The sequence below is a fragment of the Crocodylus siamensis genome, chromosome 12 (assembly GCF_052110815.1).
Source record: "Crocodylus siamensis isolate JL-2025a chromosome 12, ASM5211081v1, whole genome shotgun sequence".
Taxonomy (NCBI): domain Eukaryota; kingdom Metazoa; phylum Chordata; order Crocodylia; family Crocodylidae; genus Crocodylus; species Crocodylus siamensis.
The window spans coordinates 42,903,207-42,928,532 of NC_143406.1; the positions used below are offsets into that span (position 1 = coordinate 42,903,207).

At 47.5% G+C, this 25,326-nt stretch overlaps 1 protein-coding gene across 1 annotated transcript; it reads left to right on the top strand.

The window, feature by feature from the left end:
• Nucleotides 1–185: 185 nt before the first annotated feature.
• LOC149855029 (uncharacterized) lies at nt 186–14,240 on the top strand. Its single transcript, XM_090023415.1, has 3 exons — nt 186–1,169; nt 5,649–5,762; nt 12,281–14,240. The coding sequence occupies exon 1, from the start codon at nt 290–292 to the stop codon at nt 941–943; it is 654 nt and encodes a 217-aa protein (XP_089879541.1). The 5' UTR covers nt 186–289; the 3' UTR covers nt 944–1,169; nt 5,649–5,762; nt 12,281–14,240.
• The last annotated feature ends 11,086 nt before the right edge of the window (nt 14,241–25,326 follow it).

Sequence of the window (25,326 nt, forward strand, 5' to 3'; positions counted from 1 at the left end):
GCCACAGCCGATTGGCCGTTCGACGGGGCGGGGGGGCGGGGAGAGTGCGGGGGGGCGTGAACAGCAGGGAAGGGGGCGGGGCGAAGGGCAGGCGGGCCAATGAGAAAGGGGCGGGGGGAGGGGCATCTCTTCTAGGGGGCGCCGGTAGACAAAGCCGGGCCTGCGGGGTGGGGCGGGCTGCCCCGCCCCGCCCCTGGGGGTGTCGGGCTGCAGGTGCAGCTGTAGGGAGAAGCATTGAAACAGGCGGCCGAGGAGGAGGGGGCTGGTTCCGCTTAGGGTAAGGGGCGACATGGAGGGCTCTTGGCTCCAGGCCTCCTCTTGTAGGAAAGCAGAGGATGGGCTGCAGGCCTCGGGAGCAGCCAGGAACAGGCGCCTGCCCCTGCCCAACCACGAAATAACGGGAGCAGAAAGAAAATGTTGTCAACTACCGGCCAGCAATGTGAAGCGGCCGGCGGCAAAGGCACCCCCGGCGAAAAGCACCAGCGCCGCTGCCTGCAGGCGGTCGCCGCTCACCCCCAGCTCCGGTCAGCCGGCCGGTCCCCGGTGGACCCAGCACCGCCAGTCCCCGACCAAGCGGCACCGCCACCGCCACCGTCACGGCTGCCTGCAGGAGCTCGCCGCCGCCACGCCCACGCCGCCTGCGGGCAGTCGCCGTGCCCCCAGCCCCCGGGGGCACGCGCTGTTCATGGCCAGCGGCTTTGGAAGTCATCTCGAAGCTGACTCCGGCCGGGCCCGAAGAGCTGCAGAAATGCAGAGGGAACCACAGCCGGACGGGAAGTTTCTTGTCGTGTCCAGCGTTACTTGGAAGCGTCACGAGAAGGAAAAAAAGGTTAAGGTAGCATCAGGACGAGCACTGCAGATCAGTCATTTAACAGCACAAAAAAGGTATAGGCGTCCCATCGTTACGGCTGCAACCAAGCATTATACAGGCGACCGCCGCTGAGCACTCTTAATCGGGTCCTGAAGACCCGACCGTCAAGCGAAATGAGCGTTAAGTGAAACCGAAAGTATTTGATGACGCAAGATGGCGACCGCGAGCGTTATAACGAAACTCGCTGAGCGCTAAGTGAATTGAGTCCCGATTTCAAATGAGCGTTATTGCGAAGTAGCGCTACGCAAAAAAATCATTAAACAGGGCTTGCCTGTACCCCAGGAAATTCGGAGTGAAGGTATGAAAAATGGAAATGGGTATACAACATGGTGTAGAAGGTATAGGTATAGAGACAAGCCTTCCATTCCCAGTGTATAATAGCCGTATCACTAGGATTAAAATACATTTGCAGTCACGGATGAGAGAGAATTGATTTTTTAAGTAAGCGTTAGGGGTTTTTTCATATTTTTCTCAGTGGTGCCACAAACCAGCTAAATGTTATCTGGTTGCTTTAACTGTGCATCCCTATGTGGAAATAAAAAGAATTAAAATACAAAGAGCAAACAAGCAAGATTTTGAGGTCCCAGCATCTCTCAGCAAGACAAAGCTTAGTCCCTCAGTCCCTGACAGTCTTCCTCCCTTCCTAGCATTAGTTTCCATCAGGACCTTTCCTCCTTCAAAATCCTAGTATGCAGACGGGCCTTGGCAAGTTATCGTGAAGAGCAACACTTCAGTTTTGAATTCAGAAAGAACCGCTTTCTTTTTCTAATGGGGAAAAAACCCTGCTTTGTATCTAGTTCCCTGTGAAATGCAGGAGGTTCAAGGTCAAACCCCTCTCTGACTGCAGTTGTGACAGACTGGTACAAATTGAGAATTCATTTCTCAATCGTGTAGGCCCCGCACTATTCAGAGCCCTCTAGGTCAAGGCCAACTCTTTAACTTCTACCTGGAGAGTAACAGTCAGCATGTGCAGATCAGAGAGCACTGGTATCGTGTTCTCCCACTGAAAAACTCTAGCAAGGAAATTGTTGCTTTCTGCATCAGATTTAACTTCTGGATTGACTTCAGATGTAGTTCCACACAAAGCATGTGAGAGGAAGCCAGTGCTGTACTGATGAGGAACAGCCTGCAGTAGCAAGGTGCACATCTGAAAGAAATCCCATTCAGGCATTGGTGGAAAAACATTCTCAGAAACAATGGCTGAATGCTGGCCTAACAACATTTGGTGATGCAATATCTTCTGGTGGCAAAATGAAGTAACAATTAATATTCCCACACTCTCAGTGCAAGAGGGAGCTATCTTTTCTGTGTTTTCCTGTTGCCACAGACATTGCCAGCATTTTATTTAGATTTTGCTTCAGCCAGGTGGTTTTCATCCATGGCCCAAACTCTAGGCCTTGAGTGCCATAGTCTATGCAGGGGCCAATAAGACAGATGTATGAAGACCTAGGGAAAGCTCCTAAGCCAAGGGGAATTTCAGTTGAAATTCACTGGAAATTAAGACCCAAGAATGTTCATGGAATACCCAGACGTAGAACAAATATTTGAAACAAATGCATTCTTCCTGAAAGCAAACATAAAGAATATTAACCACACAAATTAAGCTATCAGCACTTTTCAAAACAAATCCTTTTGTCCTTAGCTGGTGCAGTGACTTACTGAGGTGCTGCCAGAAGCAGGAACAGTAGTGCACAAGAACTGTTTGTCAAAAATTCTTCCCTAATCACTTCCAAAAACCTTATTTGAGGAAAATTAGTTGTCTTATGTGAGCTTTCCTTCTCGTAGGGCACATCTACATGAGATGCTGTGTTTCCACAGCGATGAACTATGTTGCTGTAACTCTTTGCTATTATGGTGACATAGTATTGGCAGGCAGGATGCCAAACCTACTGTGCAGTAGTAAATCAGGACTCTCCACAGCAATGCTGGTTGCTGCTTAATCATTTAGTACTTGCTTAAGTACTAAAGAATTGCACAGTCCAGCACTTGTGTAAATGCACATATGTGGTTTGATCTCCAGCATGTAACCCAGGGGTGGCCTGCCAAGGGATTGTCCGGCCAATGGCAGGTCCCTCGGCCCTGTCTGGCCCAGGTGTGGGGGGCAGCCCGGGCCCTGGCACATGCAGCTGCTGCTGCATGCCCAGAGGCAGAGGGACAGCTGGGGTGGCATGGCAGCCAGCCTTGTTCCCCACCAGCCACTTCTGAACTTGGCCCCAGTGCTCAGGCTCTGTCACAGGGGTGTGCAGGAAGCAGGTCACAGCTCTGCCCTGGGCCTTGGCCTTGCACCGTCATCACACTGCGATCCACATCCTGGCCTCAGTCCCACCCGCCCTGCTCCCAGATGCCACTCCCATCCCACAGCCCCATCCCATTTGCCTGGCCAAGCATGGGGCAGAGCCACTTAGGGAGTTTTGGTGAGCTTTTGGGGGTGAGGGGCAGTGGAGGGAGGTGCTGACCAGCCCCACAGCTCACCAAAACTCCCTAAGTGGCTCTTTGGCCCAAATAATTGCCCAACCCATATCTAACCCAGTGTTTCTCAACTCATGGGTTGCAACCCAAATGTGATTGCAAGAATATTTGAAAGGGTCACGAACAATCAGAAAAATGCAGGAAAGTGCAGGTTTCCCCTTGCAGGCTGGCAGAGCTCCGGCCTGCAATGGGCTGCTTGGGGCTGGGGGAGAGCAGAAGGAGGCTGATCAGGAAGGGGGTGCCACATGCATGTGCTCACACACATCCACATGGCAGCCAGGCAGGGAGGAGAGCAGCTCCTGTAGCTCCCCATAGGTAAGTCTATGGAGCGTGGGAGACATAGGTAACACATTTTCGGGGGGAGGGGAGGGGAGACACAGGCAACGTATCAGGGGGACAAGGGTGAGACACATGTCCCTTCAGATTTGTGCACCCACAGCGGGCATGGGACTGCAGCCTGGCCAGATCAGTACATGCAGGAGCCACCTCTGTGGCCCAGCATGTGGATCCCAGTGCAGGAGGGTGGAGCGGGGCAGCTAGACTTGTTGCTGCCACTGCCATGAACCCTGCACCAGCACGAAGAGTGATGGACAGTGGGCAGCCCACGCTGCCCTCACCTCCTCCTGCTACCAACTGCTTGTATGCTGGGCTGTGACTCTGTCCCGCCACCATGGCCCAGCAGCTGCTGTTGCCACTCCCCTCAAGCCACATGTGCTGCCTGCCATCCCACCTCCTTTTTGGGACAGAACCATGGCCTAAGGGGAGCAGCAGCAGCTAGGCCATGGCACAGGGTAGAGCTGTGGCCCAGCGTGCAAGCAGCTGGTGGCAGGAGGAGGTGAGGGCAGTGTGGCCCCCTCCCCCCCAGTCCATTACTCCTCATGCTGCTGGTGTGGGGTTCACAGTGGCAGCAGCAGCAAGTCTCACTGCCCCACTCCACCCTCCCATGCTGGGACCCACCCACTGGGCCACAGGGGCTGCTCCTGCCATGCTGGTCCAGCCAGGCTGCAACCCCATGCCCACTGTGAGTGCACAAATCTGGTGGGGAACATGCCTCTGCATGCCCCCCACCCCCCACCCTGTACACCCACCCTCAGCACCACACACTAGGGGGTTGGAGGTCAGAAGTGAGGGGCAATGGCAGATCCAGGGGGCTGTTTTCTACTTAAACTGTCTACTCGGTGGGGACTCGGCATCAATGTTTACAAATGAGTCTTAGTACAAAAAAGGTTGAGAACTGCTGATCCAATCCGTCCTGGGGAAGGGCACCTGTAAGATATTACCTGTAATTCCTGAATGTAGCCACTAGATGCCATCATTGTCCCACAAAGAAACAGCAAACTAGGACAAGAGCAATCAAACCAAATCAAACATCCACATCTTAGGAACCTGATTTCCAGAGCAGCTGAGCACTCAGGACTCCTGTTGATATCCCTGGGATCCACAGGTGCAAGCACTTCTGAAAATCAGGCCCTACCTGATCATGAAGTGAGCAGACTATTATTTTCTGATTAGTTCTGTTGCCCTCCTTCAGTACAACACACAGCCCCCACCATTTCCTCGCCTTGCTGACTAAACCATTGCTGTCCCTGAGGATCTCTTCAGATTCCCAAAGGATCCTGGGGATTTCAGCAAATGCAAACAAATATCAAGGCTAATTCCCTTGATATGCTTGCTTCATCTGTAAGTGAAAGGGAAACCACAGTCCCAAATGAACTGCTCAGCAAATAAATCAGGCACCAGACAGTCTCAGTTCCTATTCATTCATCCATGCTAACAGCTCTCAACAGCTCCCTTCTGTCCATCCATCCAGCTGTCAGAAGGAAAAGGCTTTTTCCCCATGCTGATAGTATAGTGGCTGTTTCTCTAACCATCCATAAGCTATTCTGGGTGCAATTCAAAAGGAGGATTGTTTGCCACTACAGAATTGCTACAACTCTGTTCCCTGCTGTCAAGCTGCATGGCCAGGGTAGATTATCCCTATAGCTAGCCATTAATAATGTAGCCTCCTATTAATCTCCCTGCTAATTTCTTTCCTATAAGGATAACCAGTAAGTGTGTGAGCCCACAGGGTTAAGAGGTTGTAGTCAATATACAGGTGGTATTCTCCTCTCTTGTCCCAGTGAGTAGGTAGGGACAGCGACACGAGGCCTGCGTTGGCGAGGTCAGCCGGCGCTTATGCAGTTGGTGCCACCAGGCAGGCCTTGGGTTCCTAGATAATGACCCATGCTTTCGGGGGGAGGGGAGGGGACTTGCTGGGGTGGGATCAGCTTCACCTCTCTCCTAAAGGCAAGCATGTCTTCTCTTCCAGGTTGGCTGATGTCATACAGTGAGCTTTAAATTAGTGTCGCCGGGGGAGGGGGCTGCAGGAAGACGAGGAGACACCACCCAAGCAAGACAGGTGACAAATGCAAGGAGTGCCCAGGTAAGAAACAGGGGTCCAGACAGTCTCCCAAATCGGGGGGTGGCACACGCAGCTAGGCAAGGCCTTAAATGCCTATATACCAATGCTCGTAGTATGAGGAACAAACAGGAGGAACTTGCCCTCAGAATAGCCAGTTCAAACCCAGACATAATAGGGCTTACAGAAATGTGGTGGGATTCATCCCACGACTGGGCAGTTACATTAGAGGCTATGGGATTTACAGGTGGGATAGAGAAGGAAGGAAAGGTGGGGGCATGGCGCTCTATGTCAAGGAGCAATACACATCCTCTGCCAGCAGAATGGGGTCAGAGGGGCAAGCCGAAGTGCTCTGGGTCAAGATACGAGGGGGCTGTGGAGAGAGGTTTAACGGTGGGAGTCTACTACAGACCCTCCAGCCAAGGGGAGGAGCTGGACCGGGAATTTTCGGGCCAGCTTGCAGAGGCACTTAAAGCAAGGGATGTAGTTGTCATGGGTGATTAAAATTACTCAGACATCTGCTGGGAGGAGCAGTCAGCCAGGTCGGACTGTTCCAGGAGGTTCCTGGCCGAGATACAGAACTTCCACTTAATCCAGGAGGTGCACAGTCCCACCAGAGGAAATGTCCTGTTGGACCTGGTCCTGGCCACAGGCGACGACCTGGTAAGGGGCCTCCAGGTCCTTGACCACCCGGGTGATAGTGATCATCACTTGCTGGAACTCACCATTCAGCGCAGGGTGTCAAGGACCTGCAGCAAGGCAGTAGCCCTAGACTTCAAGAGGGCCAACTTCAATGAGTTGAGATTAGTGGGAGAGGTGCTGGGGTTCTCGAGCAGGGGAGCTCAGTGCCCAAGATGAGTGGTCGTTCCTTAAGGAGATGATACTCAGGGCCCAAGGGGTGACCATCCCACCAAGAAGCAAGGAGGGCAAGAATGCCTGAAAGCCCCCTGGCTCACCAAGGGCATCTGGGAATGCCTGATTGCCAAAAAGGTGGCGTACACCTGGTGGAAGGGGGTGCTATCACTAAAGAGGAATATACCTCCTCTGCTCTGGCCTGTAGGGGGGCTGTCAGGAAAGGCAGACATAGAGCTAGGATTAGCATCAAAGATAATAAAAAGTTCTTTTTCAAAATATATAGGAAGGATGAAAAAAGCAGCGGGAAATGTGGGGCCCCTGCAAGATCCTCTGGGCAATCTGGTGGTTGCGCCTGAGGAGAAAGCAGATCTCTTTAACCAATTCTTCACCTCAGTTTTCTTGTTCAGGGACCAGGACTTCCCCACCGCGATGCAAGAAATACTCGAGGGGAACGCCTCCAGACCTCAGGTTGGGGAGGACCAGGTTAGAGAGCTTCTGGAGGGGCTGGAAGTGTTCAGATCAGCGGGTCCAGATGCTCTCCACCCCAGGGTGTTGAGGGAGCTAGCAGGGGTTATGGCAGGGCACTTGGCACAGCTTTACAAGCACTCATGTTGCTCGGGCCAGATGCCAGATAATTGGAAAATAGCCAGTGTGGTCCCCATCTTTAAAAAAGGGAGGAGGGAGGACCCGGGCAACTATAGGCCCATCAGTCTTACCTCAATCGTAGGGAAACTTTTTGAGAAGATCATCAAGGAGCACATCTGCGATGGGCCGGCTTCAGAGACGATGCTCAAGGGCAACCAGCATGGTTTCATTAGGGGCAGGTCATGTCAGACCAACCTGATTGCCTTTTATGATCAGGTCACAAAAGCATTGGATGCAGGTGTCACCGTGGATGCAGTCTTTCTGGACTTCAGCAAGGCCTTTGACACCATCTCCCACCCCATCCTCATTAAAAAACTCACTAGGGGGGACCAGAAGGGTTTGGGAGAGACCTTGTTTCCCCTAGCGCTCCCTGGCATGACAAGGAATAACGGCCACCAGTTGTTGGAGAGGAGGTTTAGATTAGACATCCATAAGAACGACTTCACGGTCAGGGTGGCTAGGATCTGGAACCAACTTCCAAGGGAAGTGGTGCTGGCTCCTACCCTGGGGGTCTTTAAGAGGAGGCTTGATGCCTACCTGGCTGGAGTCATCTGAGCCCAGTTTTTCTCCTGCTCAGGCAGGGGGTCAGACTTGAAGATCTACAAGGTCCCTTCCGACCCGACTGCTGTGGTTCTATGATTCTATGATACTGCCTTCAGCCATCTACCAAATACACTGTCATTCTCCTTTTCCTTGTCATCTGCCTAACTTATAGCCCTACAACCTGTTACCTTGCTCCATCCCTGGGCTCACAACAGAAACAAAACTATTTTTGTGAGTGAATTAAATAAAAAGTATAAGCTATAATGCTGATGTTTCTAAGTATAATGCTGATGTTTGTTTTAGTGCACTCCCTTCATTTTCCATCTTCATATTTTTCTCATCCCTATTCCCTTTTCCCTGGCTGTTATATCTGCATTGCTCTTCTCTTTTTTCTGAGGTGAAGAAATCTCTGTGATGTTGGCTTTATTTCCTCCCTGTCTTTCACTTGCAGATAGCAAAAGAGAGAGAAGGACGGACAGCAAAAGACGGAAGAAGAACTGAAAGGGCTAAAAGAAAGAGAGAGGCAATGAAGGGAACAGGCTCTCAGTTTTATCTGTTGCCCACATAGCAATTGTGTTGTGGTTGGAAAGATAATCTGTGGGGAGCTAGGTTTCTGAGGCAGCTGGAAGAGCTGTCCAATGGCATACGAAGCCTGGAAGGTCCTAAAGCAATTGGGAAGGTTGGGGCCGAAAGTCCTGTGGCAGTTGGGAGTGACAGTTGCGCTGCTAAGTGAGGAAGGTGTTTAAGGGACTCCAACACCAGCAGTCTCATTTCCGTCTTCCAAGTTGATCCACAGCCCCTTGAAACTTGGCTCATCAAGCATAACATAGCCTCAACCATCCTCATTTCAGGTATCATCTTGCCTCTCACCAAACTAGTACACTGATTTAGTGAACCAGAGAGGGGTGTGAGACAGGGTGCCTCTCCAGGGCTGGCCATGAAGCCCCTGGACTCCTTTCAGCCCTCACTTACCATGAGCAATTATCCCTTCAGTTGCCCATCACATCTTGATGTCTTTTTTTTTAAATTTTTGTATGAGGGAGGTTACCGCAGGGCTTCCCAAATTGCTCTCTCAAATGACCACCAGGTGCACTGTGGTCCCTGCCTTATGGACTAATTGTTCTTTTGCTTATCCCCTAATGGTATATAAAAAAGCGATGCAACTTGCAGGTAATTCTGTAACACTAGAGGATAGATTATATGTTTTTTAAGCCATGGCCAATATTGAGATGGATGTGGAGGGGCCACCTGTAAATGGCATTCCCAGGAGGAATGCATGGCTCTGTTCCTTCCCTACACCATGCCCCATGCCTTGCAGATAGCATCTTCATTGATGTTCTCTTCGACTTAGCCCTCTTCTGGGGTTGTTCCTGGGTCTTCTCTGGTCCCACAATCGCAGCCCCTCAATCTGGACTCTGGGTCCCTCCCTGAGTCCATAGGAACCTCCTCCTCCTCCCCTTAATTCCTCCCCAAACCTCCAGACTGTTTTCGGTATTATTCTCCATGTTGACCTTCTGCAGCTGCAGCCGTCCTGCGGAGGTGGTGTTCTCTCAGAAGGATCCAAGATGTTACTGCTGGCTCATCTCAGGGTCTGGGTTTATATCCAACCCTCACTTCTGGGTCAGATGACTGCAGTCAGTCCAAGCTGCGCCTGCAAGCTACTTCATTCCCAACCTGCCTACTCTTAAACTGTCAGGAGCATTAAGCCTTCCGCCTCAGGGAGTATGGCCTTGTAGAGCTTCTAGGACAGGAGTGGACAGAATGACAGATCCGGCCAGCGGCCAGACTCCATTTCCCAGCAGCCCCTCCTCACATCGCTGCATCAGTTTCCATGGAGACCCCAGCAGCAGTGCTGCCGTAACCACATGGGGCTAGCGTTTCCATGGAGATTGGCCCCAGCAACACTGGCAGGGTGCATGATAGGGTGGGGAGCTACTCCATGGCTGGGGCTGGGATCTTGCAGTGGTGACAGCATGGTCTGGAGCTAGGACCAAGCCATGATCTGCTGTCTGCATGCCTCTGCCCAGGGCATGTGGGCAGTGGATTGCCCCAGCTGTGGACCACGCTGTCACCACGCCAAGATCCCAGCCCTGGAGCAGCTCTCCGCCCAGCCAGGTGCCCTGCCAGCACTGCTGGGGCTGGTCTCCATGGAAACCCTGGCCCCATGCAGTCATGGCAGCCATGGCCAGGGTCTCCATGGAAACTGGCTGCAGTGATGCAGGCAGGCACTGCTGGGAAATGGAGTCCACTACAGGCCTGATCTGGCTCATGGGCCAGACTTTGCCTGCCCCTATTCTAGGAGACATTTTAGCCAACAAAGCCATAATTCCTCCTGGGAATGCCATTTACAGGTGGCCCCTCCACATCCATCTCAATATTGGCCATGGCTTAAAAAACATAATCTATCCTCTAGTGTTACAGAATTACCTGCAAGTTGCATCGCTTTTTTATATACCATTAGGGGATAAGCAAAAGAACAGATGTGGCTCCAGCATTTCAGTGAAACAAATAGAATTTGAGAGTGCTATTTTCATTACACCTTGATTGCTTGCCCATGGTGGAGACACTGCTGTTATTACTCCAAGGGTTGGCAGTAATAACTCGCAGAATTCAGAGCTGCTGCAAAAGACTTGTTGAAACTGGCCTTCAAACTAAGTGACGGTACCTTAAATTTCTGAGCAGATAACTATCATATGGAGCTACAGAGCTGGGAATAACAAAGTGAAAGAAAGTCAAAGAATATACTAATGGAATCCCTGATGATAAATCACCTGAATTGTTCTTTCTGACCATTGGGTTAGACAATCAAACTGAATCCAATATCAGACTATTATTACTTCTGGGTGATAGGATTCCTGAAGCTAGTTTACCTTCACTTCATTAGAGGAACTGAGCCCATGGCAGGGGGAGCCCAGGGGCCCAGGGGGTCCTGTAGACATGCTTGAAGGCTGCTCTGAGACACTGGAATTACAGCGTTGGAGAAGATTTGATTAACTGAGTCTGCTGGAGCGTGCTAATTGGTGTACTTTAGCCAGACTTCACGTTCCATATATCAGCCTTCCTGCACTTCAAAATGACGGTGGGGGTGCGTTAACTAAACCTCGTCCAATGAGCTTTAGTTAAAGCCCCGCTGTTGCCATTTTGATATGTGGGGATGCTGATACATGAGATGCTGCAGGCATTTTAATCAGAATAGCTCTCAGAGCCACGCTATTTAAAGCGTCCCCTTTCTCACCCTGGAGTACGTGTAAAAATGCCCATGTATTGTGCATTTAAATGGCAAGGCTTAGAAGTCTGAAGAAAAATTAAGAACTAAGCTCCCTTTTCTTCTTTTCCATCATGCAACTATCAGTGCCTATTTGACAAGGTGTTGTGTTTCTGCTTACACTTCACACACTTGCTATCAGGTAGCCTTGTAATATTTAAAAGCCAGGCCCCTAATCTAAGCTGGTGTTTCCAGAAGCTTTATGCGACTCTCTTGGTGGCCTTCTCTGCAAATTTTTGATCTCTGATCAAATAGAAAATAGACTCACGTAATGAACAATGATATTCTTATGGAGGAATTAAACAGAAATGGTTTCAATATAGATAATATTTTCTAAAGACCTCAACATCCAGACCAGGACTGTCTAACTTTAAAGTGGCTGGGAGGCTGCATGTTGTGGGGGCCTGAGGCTAGAACCATGTTGCATGGTTCCTCCCTCCCCCTGCTGCTCCCAACATGGGAGTGAGTCCTGGTGTCAACTTCAGCTCCCTGGCTGCAGGCCCCCTCGCTGCGCCATGCTGCACAGGTATCCCCTGACATGTGGGTTGCACCACGCTGTGCTGCCCTGCCTCCTTGCAGGGAGGTGGATAGGATGTTGAAGCCAGAGGAGGGAAGGGGAAGAGAAGGCCTGAGATCCTGTTGCAGCCAGAGTGATGGGGGCAGCAGCAGCTAAGTTGGAGCCCAGGGGGCCACATGTTAACCTCTCATGGCCCAAATACAGCTCACGGCCCACTGGTTGTACAGTCTTGACCATGTGTTTCCAGTACTTCAGATTTCTACCACTAGCACTGAGGCCATGACTGCATATTCCCCACATCTTATGAATCCTACCATAAGTTATCTTTTTCTTTCAGGCCCTATCCTTTTGAGATGCTAACACTATTGAAAGGAAAGGAAATAAAAAGTATTCAGCACCTCCCCAGATAATACTTCTTTCAATAAATTTGGATTGTAGCTACTACTTTTTCCCATTTATTTTTACTTCCTCTAACCCAATATTAAAACCTCACACATTCTCTGAGCCCTGGATTCTCCCAAGCTATAAGGGATTCTGGTTGATAATTGATGGTTTAATTGTAACAGGACTAGACAGAGCTCCAGGGACCTGGATGCATTCATGCCTTGACCCCAGTGATGGAGAGCTGGATAAGCTAGCAATTCCTCCATCTCTAATTGCATGTTTTCAATATGTTCCTATGCTTAATTATTCTTTCTTTCCCTTCTCTTTTATTAGATCCACAAGCAAAGAGCCAGAAGTGTCTTATGCTCTATGCAATTTCACTGGCATGGACTCTGTCACTGATGGCAGACACTGAAAAACTGAGGATGCCTGAGGTTGGCCTGGAGGAGCAAAGTATGTCTATTTATGAAATTTGCAACAGAATCCTTTGTTTTCCTTGTAGCCTTCTCATCTTCTCTCCCACAAGGGATAAAATACGAACAACAGAAATATGCAAGTTGTGACTCTACCCAATTAATCCTCACCATTTCCAGACTACTTGGCAGCAGCCTGTTCTCCTTCATTACAACACCATTCAAAGTCACTGAGCAAACAATATTACAGTCAGAATGCTAAACCTCTTATTAATCTCCAGATTATTAATTATTGCAGAAGTTGATCTTGTGTTTGAAACCCACCTGGGACTATCCAAACTAATCTCATGTAAGGAGGTACACTTTTGTAAGTTAAAAAGTATCCTGCTGAATGGAAGGATACAGTCTGAGTGCTCAGAAAGGCTGTGGATTTTGAGTGAAGGGATATTTTAAATGCAAATATAAAATGTTGGTTCTTGGCATGGGATTGTCTTGAGAGTATACAGGGATTGTACAACTAAGTTCTGCCTATGAGGATGGGTCCTCAGAGTATGTAAACTTAGACCCTTGGGGTCCTAGTATAAGGCTATATCTTGAGACCTCTGGATCCTGGGATCTAATATGTTCTAAATGAATGCAATGATTAGATTTCTTTTTTCTATATTCTACATGAGAGGATTTGTCTTGAGAGGTTGTAGGAATTACATATTTAGAGTTTGAGAATGGGCACATTCTGAAAGCAGACTGTGTCCTGTGAGAATACAAATAGCTTTAGGCCTCTGCTTTCTAAGTACAGGAGCGTTTCAGCACTAAGTAGAATTGTTGGTTCAGGCTTATGCCTTGTTCAGACTTCTGCATCATAAAAACAATCACTGGGTAATAAAATGAGAAACATTAAGAGAAAAAACAACATAGCAAAAGACACAAAATATACAAAAACAAGCCAAGGAAAATGGAGCTCCCTGAGAATGGAACCCATTGCATTTACTGCCAAACTGCCCCCATTTTTTCTGCAGTGTTTTTATAATGACTTTTCATGTGGTGATGCAGAGCCAAATATCTCTATGGGTAATGTACAGCTCCCCAAACTAGTAGGAAATTAGCACAGCTTAATAAAATTCATGCATGGCTTGCTATTGCAGTTCCATATCTAAAGGGAAAACAGATGTTCTCTTCAGTTATTCTCTTCAGGTCCAAATGAGGACTCTGTTAGTTACTGTTGTTTTAAAAAGCCTAGTTCTAAAAAGGTTACAAATGATGCAATTTTTAATATTCTGCTGCAGAGCTATCAGCTAAACTGAATTTGTGGAGGTGACGCTTGCAGTTACCTGCTTACCAGCCACATGTTTCTAAACACCTGCATTAAGAACGGATAAATAAAACACTGCCCTCAGTATTAACAAGAGATCAGGGCTGATTTAGTAGAGGTCCAACCTTCCCAGGTCTGGTGCTCAGTTTAGCTGTCCATATACTGTACCTAATTTATACATACTGTACCGAAGTTAATTTTGGAGAATGGTGGGGGAGTGATCGCAGCTTGGAGCTTGGTGGTATTTGAGCTTGTACTAGAGGAGAGGAGAAATGTACTAGTGGAGGCCCACAGAATTTGGCACTGAAAACTGTTGATTGACAGGCTTTTGTCTTTCAGCATTTTACACAACTATTTTAAAGTGATGTAAAAACATTGGTACTTTCAGTAAGTGATTGCCATTTGAAAGAAATTGTCGCTGCCAATCTGTGTGCATGCATCCACACAAAAAATCTAATGTATCCTTCACTTTATAAATGAACATCTGTCACAGGATCAACAGTGCTTTTGGGGGCAGGGAAAGCACTGCCTCTAGCCTCCCCCAAAAGCAGCCTTATTCAGTGACCCTCTGAAGCCAGCCCCGGTGTAGCTTCAAAAGGCACAAGCCTCTGGCTTGGAGATGTGGCTCTTGTCAAATGATCCCCGGCTTCCCTGGTAATCTGTAGCACCCGTACCTCTGAGATCCATCTTTCTGGCCAGGTGAGGAAGAGGGGCTGCTTTCTTCTGCGAAGAGGAGGGGTCAGAGTGCCAATATCCCAAACAGCACAGCAGACTCTGCTTCAAAAACAAATGGTCTTTATTCTGCCACTCCAGTTCCCTGTGTCCTCCCTGAGACCTTCTCTCTCAACCAGCTAGCTCTCTCATCCTCACTCCTGCCCTCAGGCCCCAGACAGCCCCGCTTGCAACAAACCAGTTACCAAACCTAGTCTTAACCTAGGGACAACACTCACTGAATAAAATGAGACAATATCGTGGGGAACTAATCAGGGAGCAGTCTCTGGGCTCTGGTACCAGGCCCAGATGGCCATCTCCTCTGGGGTGAAAAGAGCATATAGGGGTTTGCTTATGAGACGACTTGCACCAACTATGTATATCACCATTGCCACCCCTCAAGCATTCCCCACAAGACCGACAGGCTGGAACGCGGCCCGCTCCACCCTCCTTGTCACATCTAACACAGATTTCTTTTGAGTCTGAGTGCCTATTTGGCGCTGCAAGATGTTTACTCATTGCCCCTTGATGAGATGATCACAAGCCTCCCGCAGTCTTCTTCAGCTATTGGGTTGACATTAATGTGAAAAGGAGACTTGTCAACAGAAACACTTTTAAAAAAAGACATGAGAGCGTACTTAAATGTCCCTTGATTTTTACTTCAAGTACTGACCTGGATCAACCCTGCTTAGCTTGCGATCACTGATGGGATAACAGATAATATGAAAAGATAGACAATCACATGAAGTGACTACCAGCTAATTTGGGAATTACTGGTCTCTGTTGGCAGTAAAGAGGTTTGTACAATTTAAAGAAATGTAAAATCTGGACAGCAGGCAAGCAGAGGAGAGCTGGCAGGAACCTAACTAGATGACTGATCAGCATTTTATTGAGACGGTGTTTTGAGTCCACCAAGAGGAGATTAAGTATCCTGTCCCCTTAATGTAGAAAGGGAGAAATAAATCAGGCTTTACCGCAAGCAGGGTGGCAGGGAGTTAATTAGGAATGGAAAAATATGTTTCAGTTTACAAAGGAAAAGAAATGAATGAGAGAAGGAACTGGAATATGCAGAAAACAGGTTGGAGAGCACCTGGGGAACAGAGACTGAGGATCTGGCAAGCAGCTTGGAGCTACTGTAATAGCAGGAGCCTGCAACGCCCACGGAGCCCACACAGCAGGTGCTGCAGCCACTCAGTTAAGAACTGAAACCCAGTAGCCAAGTGCAATTGCTCTGTATTGCTACATGGAAGCCAAAGTTACCCCCTTTCCTCTCATCTTGAATTCTCACCGGAAGCAAAGATGGTAAAAGATCACAGTAAAACCAACCAGCTTTGGGTTTCACCTAAAATAATTAAAAAATAAAGAACTGCAAAAAGAAGATAAAGTTTTGCTTGGGGATACACTCATTTCACCAGAATATGAGCATGTTAAGCTGTGTTCTAAGCAAAGTGAACAGCATTGCTTCATACCTCTCAGTGGTTAGCCCCTTGGTTTTAACCAAAATTACAAATATTTTCAGACCAAAACCAGAGAACTAAGTTCATTATATACTACTTAGCGGCAGGGGCTGTCAACATTAGAAAGGCAGCACAAGAAGCATACTGTTCATCACTGAACAGTAAAGGCCAATTAATGAATGGTCATTGACACTATGCTGATTTATACCAGCTGAAGAGTTGCCCTGTCTATATACATCCATCTAGTGGTACAGGAGCCCACGTGTGGATTAAAGAGGGCTAGTCAGCTTTTTGTGCTCATACCATGTTGTGGTTGACTTACCAGAAAGGCTATAAACCCTACTACTACCTACCTAACTAATGAAGCTTTTCTTTTGCCTCACCTGCTTTCTTGGCAACAAGTATGAAAGGTAACTAGTGACTGTTGTGTCCCCGTGGGTGCTGACAGATGTGCAGCTCCCTGTTTTAACTCATGGCACTTCACAAAAAGTGCCGTGAATTAGAGCAACCCTTCCCCTGCCCGACCCTCCAGATGTTCGCTCCACTTTGGAGCCAATCCAGTGGAGGGAGAGGAAGCTGGTAGGGGGGTGTTGAGCCAGGGAATTCCAATCTACCCTCCTCCCCTCCAGCTCAGGCTGGGCAAACCCCAACCCACAGCACCCTCCCCCTCTCCTATCCTCCTTCCTTCCTGCACAGGTATTGACTGAAGTTACCTAAGGCGCTTCACTTTGGAGCGCCTTCATCTGATCCTTCATTAGATAAGGGTTAATTTGTCACACAGTCAGCCACTTCTAAAGTACTCTGCAGCCATACAAGTGTGTCATAGGATGGCTACAGAGCATTTTCAAGGGGCTGATTGCACAACAAATATCACTTCTGTCAGTGCCCTGCCGGTCATGCAGTGCTATCACTCAATAGTGCAGGCGCACAATGAGAGAGAAAATCTAGGTCAGTGATTCTCCACCAGGGTGTTGCAAGATCCTTTTAAGAGTGGATCACAGTATTTACAAATTACTCTGTGAACAACTATACATGATTCCCAAGATAAACCCAGAGATATCACATAAGAATCTACCGTGTCAAAAATATTTTGACCTGTTATGGGCTTGCTGAGTTCTTTGCAACAGAATTGCTCTGTTGTTTTATCTGTAGTCAAGAAGTGGAAGTAAGATAGGAGCTGGTATTTTCCAAGGAATACCTTGAGTCTAACAAGGGGCCCCTTAAATCTAAAAAGGTTGAGAAACACTGGACTAGGTTTACCTCCTCCTCTGTGACTGCAGAGCCGGGTGGAAATTAGTATCTAGTAGTGCAGTAAGAGAGCACAAGTGCAACTGTGGGTGGAAAGGAGCATGAGGGAGGCAAGACTGCAGCTGTGCAGTGATTTTTATTTAGACCTTTAATATATACCCCATGTCATTTTGATCTTGTTGTTTGCTTGTAGCATTGTGCTAACAATTCCATGAATCCAAAGGCATTTCAGCATCTGACATAAAGCAGGAGAACAATGCACCGTTCCTGTAAAACAACAGGGCTCCCCCCTGCTGCTGTCAGAACGCAGGGATTAGATGCAGAATAATGCAGTCCCTGATCAAACCCCCAGCTGTAATTCAACCTCTGGACACTGCCAACGCTATAAATTTGTGGGGAAAGTGCAGATCAAGCAGTTTGTGAACAAGAGCTAGTGAGTCCAATTGAATTACAGCTGTGGGAGGCAGTTGGGATCCCCCAGCACAGCATTGTTAGTAACCATAGCCAGGGAATGATTACTTACAATTTTAATGAAATTGAACTTTAATTTATAACCTTGGCTGGAGGAGGAGCAGGCAACACAGAAGGGAACTTTTATGGGTGGCAAGAGAAACTAGAACAAGGAACCCAAAATATGCGCGAACATAAATGCATCCTGCAAGATGACATGGTGTCTTCAAAAAGAATACGCATATTCGATGATGTAGTGAAGATCCAAGGGAGAAGTTTCATGAAGGAGTTTAGACAACAGACTAGCCCATGCAGACAGAGCACAAGTCATGAGGCACAGGCATTTTTCTGTGAGGTACCAAAGCCCACCAATGATATTTTTAGAGCAGTTTGGCAAAATGGAGTTTTCTGTGAAGTCGCAGGGTGGGAATATGACCCTTCAGAGAGACCAGAGGCAGGTATCATTGCAATTAAGTGTTATCTGTGTCTATCAGAAATTGGAGAGATACAATGCTGCTCAGAAAAGTTGTTTAAATAATTCCACAACCAACATGACCATTATTCCCGCATCCAACTGGCAATATTGATACATTCTGAGTACTCATACCCAGCTTGTTATTTTATGAATAGGCTTCCCAATTTGGAAAATAAAGAAAGATTTAATTGTGGGGGGAAAGCAGACTTAATGTTAAATATCAATGCAAGCATGGCAGGGCAATGTTTCTCACACTTCCCAGTCTTAGAATATCTACCCATAGTTTCACTATCCTTTCCAGTGCCACACTAGGTAATACAATTGGACTTGCATCAAGTCTCACAGAGATCAAGGAAAAAGAGATGTGGACTCCATAACAGAGACATGGAGGTGCGAAGACTGAGAGAGTAATAACGGATTTACAGAAAGAAACACATGATGGATGATTACAAGGTTGTACCCTGGGGCTCAGAGCGTAGGCTTTGAGCTGTGGGGCTCACAGTAGGTGGCTTGAAACTCAAGGAGGGTTACAGTCATGTGAGATGCACAGCAAAAGTATGAGACTTGGGACTCGCAGCAGGGGGCACATGAATCAGGCAAAGTACAGAAAAGGTGCTGAAAAATGCTTAGCTTCTTGACTTTACATTTATTTTAGAGAAAGTAAATCAATATTGCCTCACTCCAGTGCACTTGTATCATATGGCTCTCTGTTACAAGGTGACCAGGGCTTGAACATGTCTCTTCTGAATTGAAAACAGCTTAATCCAAAGAGATTTTTTTCTATAAAATGTATCAAGTATTTTACTTCCTCATGCCATGAAATGATAGGGCATGACCCAGTATTTCATCCTACCTCTGGGAAGTTAGGGGTGGAAACATTGTATCGTACGAATAGCAGAATGTACAAATTAAGTGGAAATCCTGTGAAATGTGCTCCTTTTAAAGGATTTCATTAAAATGAGGGATGTTAAAAACGGGGTTTAATACACAGTGGCCAGAAAACACAGATGCAGTTTGTTTCTTTAGGGGTGACTGTTGTAAAAGAAAGCACTCAAAATATCAGGGCATTGAATCAGATACAGCCTATAATTAGTTCACATATCTAACACTGGCTTGTGCATTCAGAGCTATACAGCCTAATTGTTTCTAGAAACTAAAGTGAACTCACTTCACCACTAGAGGGAGATATCATTCTTTAAAAAGCCCAGTATAGTCTCTCCTGGCATAAATGCACCAAAAAAAGAAGATAAAAAAAAAAAATCTTGAGAAATATACAGTAGTTGATTCTGATCCAAAACGACTGCAGTAAATCATGGGCCCTAATAACAATAATAATAAAGTATGAATGAAACACCGCCAGATTAACAAAGATATTTAATGCTTCCACTCTCTGATCAATAGTGCTCACCTGAATTTTATCCAGAGTTTTGACCTGATCCTGGGTAAATCCATTACTAATATCTCTGCATGGCCCTCCTCCCTTCTGCTTTGCCCTCTCCCATCACACACAAAGCTGTGCTTATAAAAACACGTTTATGATATTAACACCTCAAACTGATGTTTCCTAACCCTATATCTAACGGTGACCTTAAATCTGACCAAAAATTGGCCCTGTAGATTGGATCATCTTAGTTTTCATTTAACCCCCACTGGCCTGGTGCCCCTTTTTACAACCATTCAATTACTCCTACTGCTGCTCCAGAAAACCAGTCAGAAAATAATTATTTGGTGCAACTCAAGGGCATCAGCTGCAGGAGGATAAGAGACTATCATACAAGCTCAAAGTCAGCCTGCTCAGCTGCTATTGGACAACAGACAATTGTATATATGTGCTATCAAGAGGAGGCTAGAGCATCCAAACTCAGCATCAGCAGCTCCCAAAAACAAAGGCTTCTGCCAGTAAAACTGAAGAGGCAGCTCTGCTGGATGAACCAGTAGAGAAAGGATAATTATACCTCATTAAGCCTGGCATGTTTCAGCAGAGGGTAATGGTGCATGGATGTTCCCATGTGTTTGTTCCCATGCACACACATGTACTCGCATACACTCGTACCCTACAAAGCATCATCTGAGCAAGATAAAGCATGTGATAAGAAACAAATTCCTGTATGAAGGAGTCTTAAATTTCCAGTAACAGTGGGGAACCATGGAAACTCTTGGCTCAGCTGACTATTTGTGGTTTCTGTTTTGAACCTCATTAATGACACACAACTAAAGACCTTTGTCACCTGCTCGCTGCCCCCTCACTCCGCCAACTGGGTTAGTTATAAAATTCAAGTAGGAAAACAATTTTTTCTCTATCATCTATTCTCATCATCTCCCCACACAGTTGCATCTTACACCCACAACTGTGACCAACCTTGAGCTTCCTGTTGTACTCAGTGAATGGGGCAGTTTCAGAATACAAATGCCAGAGACTCAGATTGAGATAAACACCCTAGGATGAAATCCTGACCCTAGTGAAGTAAATGGGAGTGCCACTAGGTTCATGAGTTCTCCCCTAGTCTCTAGGGCATAGTTAGCTCTCAGCCCCTTGTTTATGGGGGCCAAAATATCTACTGAAAACAAACTGTAAATCCTGCTGCAGCCTCTAGCATCCTTCACCTTTTTTGACCAAATGTCAGCTTCAGTAAGAATATTTCATTAGCCACCAAAAAGACCCAAGCCCTCAGCTCTGATCATTGTGATCTCTGCTTCTCAGATATCTTAGATAACAAGGAGGAAATTTGCAAGATTTTTTTGAACCCATTTTGGAAATTGAGTCTAAATTATCAGGAATGATGTGGGAGATTAACGTAGGTAAGAAGAATAAGATGTTTCACTGTCAGTCACTATCATCATTGTCTCTATTCTTTCCACTTCAGCAAGTTGCCCAATGTGACATGCAAGTTTTATAGATGCTCTTGCCTTATCCCACCTGGTCGTTGATCCTAAGGGCTTGTAAAACCTATAGTCTTAGGTCCTGGTGTTCAGTGGTGCTAGGCACCCACAGTCCCTACTCATTTCAAGAGGGCTTGTAAGTAGGGCTGTGCAAAGCTTTGGGTGGTAATTTGATTTGGCCCAATTCAGTGGCCGAATCTCTGAATCTGAATTGAATCAGGGGACCAGTTTAAAGGTCCAAATCAATTCAAAGCTCTCCGAATCTTCAGGAAAGATTTGGCGAAGTTTGATGATTGAGGCAGTTCCCAGTGGCTGCAGCAGGGAGCTGGAGCCAACCCCAAGCTGGTAAGTACTAGGTGAGGGAGGGGGGCTGGGGGAAGGGACCATGGGGGGACCCCTGCCAGCCCCCCTACTCCCCCTACTCCCCCTTCCCATCCAACCCCCGCCCACTCCCCCAGCCCCCCTGCCCCCCCAGCTCAGTATTTTAAAAAAAAGCCCTGGTGCTCACTGGGTACTGCTGGGCAGAGGTGTGATCCCCATTGCCCCCCACTGCCCCATGCTGCATCGGGGGGCTCTGCCACGAGTCCCCCACCCCCCTCATTCCCCCAGTCCCCCCATGGGTGCCCCGCCTGGGCCAGCTCTGGCCCTTTAAGAAAAAAAAGCCGAGAAAAGCCCCAGGAGTTACTGCTCCTGCAGCGACCCCAGGGCTTCAGGGGCTCATGCAGAGCTCCCCACGTGGTGCGGGGCAGCAAGGATCGCCCCCTGCCGGCAGGAGCGGTGAATGCAGGGGATTTTTTTCCTTAAAGGGCCAGGGCTGGCCCGGGCAGGGTACCCATGGGGGGCTGGGCAACTGAATTGAATCACTGTCCCCCAAATCGGCGGAAGCCAAATCTGAAGCAAACACTAGCCACTTTGCACAGGCCTACTTGTACGTACTCAGGAACCCTGAGAATAAAGACTTTCATACATTGGGACCTCATTTCTTCAGTTCCAGTACCTTACTGCCTAGCAGAAAGGTTTGTGACACCAATCCATAGGAGAATAAACTGTTTTTACTGCTGTAATAGGAACAGCAGTGTAAAAAGAAGAGTAAATCAAATATGCAGCCCACCATGTAGCATAGCTTAATCTTTCTGAGGCACACAAATAATAATAATAATAAGAAGAAGAAGAAACCGCGATGGGAAAATGAGTTGGAACAAACAAACCACTGTCTATGCTGTTGTCCAGCTTCGTTGTCACATTGTTACCGCTCCGATTCATAAACAGCAATGATTCTAACAATGAGCAGAGGAACTCAGCACCCAGACACAGGGAAGCACTACCTGTGGCAGCACTACTAGGGCAGGGCCAAAACTCACCTGCATAAAGCTGTCTTTGGAGAGATGCTCATTTCATCCAGATTTCTGGTGAGAAAAAAAGCATTAGGCCGGCAGAGCTGACCTCATGCTTGGGAACAGAGCTCACCATGAGGGAGGGGGGTGGGAGCCACTTTGTTTGCAGTTACATTTATAAATGTATATTTAGAACAATGTTCAATTCCCTCGCCACATTTAATAGCCCCACTCCAAGGCTCATGCAGAGGGCATAAGTACAGGAGCCAGCATTTGGCACGTCATAATTTGTGATTCTGTCTTTTAATCCCAATTTAATGTTGGTATCAAGATGTCCCACTAGATTTGAGAAGACAGCCCGTTTAGTCCTTCGCATCCACATGCAAACCAGATTTTATCAGCTGCAAGGCAGTAGAATTGTGCCCACATGCACCGAGAGTGGATTTGGCCTTCTCTCTCCCACCTTACTCTGCCTGCTTTGGAATTATTCATCCCTTTCTTCCTGCATGTTCTGGCTCACCTTGAACATCGCTGGGGGACTTGAACCCCATACTCAAAGGTTGTCTTTGAACGCCATGCTGGGACTTGGCCCCTGTATGCTCTGGTGCTTTCTAAGTGCTATGCTGGGCCTTGACCCTGGCATGGCCTAGCCCTCTCTGCAACAAGCACCAAGACGTGGGCTCTGTGGGCACATCTGCAGCCAGGGGGCAAGTTGCTGGGAGCACACACCCCACCTGCTCACTCCTGCTCTGTGCATGCCTGATACCAGAAAAGGGTAATGGAGCTGCTATTAGGCAGGATTACTAGAGCCAGACAGGGCACTCCCAGCACCACTCTGAGACTCAGCGCAGTGCTGGGTACATGTTGGATGCACACCGCAGAAACAGCGTTGTTACTTTTCTTTGCAATTGGTGGGCATGGAGTAGCAGTGAGCGGGCAGGACTTGTTTCCAACACAGTGCTTCCCAGCTCAGTCCACTGTGGTGTAACATTCCCGCTCCAGAAGAACTGTTACGGGAGTTAAGTGAGATGCAGTGCTATAGCATCCTTTTCCTTGCCATTCTGCTAAAGCCACATTAATGCAATGGCTGTAGGCTGTGCTGGGGATTCCTTTCGGTTTTCCCAGTTGGAAAAACGAACAGGCTCATGGAGCACCGCTGCCCTCCCCAGAGCCAAAGTAGCAGTATGAATTAGTGAGGCACTTGTTGCAAAAGGAACAGTTGTAGAGACTTTAGATCTGAAAAGGAGGTCCATTCTCTGGGGGATCAGATATACTTGCCCCTCTCCATCAAGAAAAGCTTGCAGGCTCTGATAGCTGGCCAGTGGAAGAGCTAGTGACAAAAGATGCTAATGGGAGAGAGACCAAGATAGATAACATTCTTGCCACAGCTTTCAGATTGAATTCTGCCACTATCTTGCTCTGCATTTTCTTTCTTCCCCATTTTTTCCTGCAGCTGCCTGGTATTTTGCAGACTGAAACTGAAACTTCAATATGATATGAATCTTTCTGGACCAATACTGGCAGGCTCTGTAGCAGAAAAGGGGAAATGGTAACGCTTTTAACCCCTTAACCAGGGGACCTCTCTGTGTGATGAATCATGTAGGTTGGACTAGCCCACGCATCCTTCCGATAACCCCTAACCTGCTGCCTGATATTTAGCTACTAGCTGTGTGGGGTGCTGCAGTTGACTTTGCTCTTTGGCCAGTCCTGTTCAGTCTGGATCTTGTTCAGTCTGGCCAGTCTGGATCCTAGGACTCTCTATATGAAAGAATCATCTCTTCATCTCTCTCTCTCTCTGCAGTTTGGAATAAAATCAATACTGCTGCTTGTTGCTAAATTGTCAAACAGCTTTTGATGCTAATATCTGATGAAGCAGCCGTGCTGGTATAGATATTTACACTCAAACAGTTTCTCTATCATCCACCATCTGTTTTTAAAGGGTCTTTTTTTCCTTTTTTTTTTCCAGTGACTAATGGTGCATTTAACCCCGGAGAGCCTGCTTGTGATCTGAACATCAGAGGGTTTTTGCAGCAGAGGAACAGAAAAAGAAGTGGGGGAGGGAAGATGAACGTGTGAAACAGGACTCATGTAGGAGCTTCCTGTTGTTTTAAACTTGGCTTACTGGTAGGGTTGTTCAGATCAAACTAGAAATCTCACTTCTTAAGGCAGCCACCACCCAAACACTAGGTATGGCCATCAGAATTACCCCATCTTATCACTAAAGCCTGGAGCTTGCATCAAGGAATCAGTTTGCATAGCTATGAAAGGCAGTGTTGTTGTTCAGGGAATAGGGAGTCAGGAGATGTAGTCACTGACCTACTATTTAAATTTGGCCAAGTCGCGTCAACTCTTTGTGTCTGTGTTTGCTTTTTCACTGTAGTGGCACCTTCCTTTGTAAAGCTGTTTGGATTCTATAAAGGAAAATCATAACAGCTAAATATTATTTTTCCTTTTGGAGGCTAGAGGTTAGAGTCTGTGGCCAGCAAAGCCTCCAGGAGCAGAAAAGGGTTTCTTATGGAAACATCTAGGATATGCATCAGGAACACCTACCTGTTCACCAGAGCGCCCCAAGGGATGACAAGGGCAATGGTCACAAACTCCTCCAAGACCATTTCAGGCTGGACATTAGGAAAAACTTCTTTACTGTCCAAGCCCCGAAGGCCTGGAATAGACTCCCTGCAGAGGTGGGGCAAACACCTACTCCGGACTCCTTTAAAATGTGTTTGGACACGTATCTTGCTGGGATCTCTTGACCCCAGCTGACTTCCTGCCCTTTGGGCGGGGGGCTAGACTCGATGATCTCCCGCGGTCCCTTCCAGCTCTAATGTCTATGAAATCTATGAAATCCGTGATCGCTCAAACTACGTCTGCAGGGAAATGAAGCACTGCACCTCCAGGAAGGAGACCTTTGTGCCTCCTTCAAGCTTCTAAACGGGAAACTGACTGTCAGATTATTTTTAGCACTGCATTGGTTTAATTTGGCTTTCTGTTCAAGGAAGTGATAGACAGAACGGTTCCATGGGTCCCACCAGGTATTGTGTGGGCAGACACACTGAGCGAGGTCTCTCAAACAGGCCTGCCAATGCAACGGCTGCTATTCCA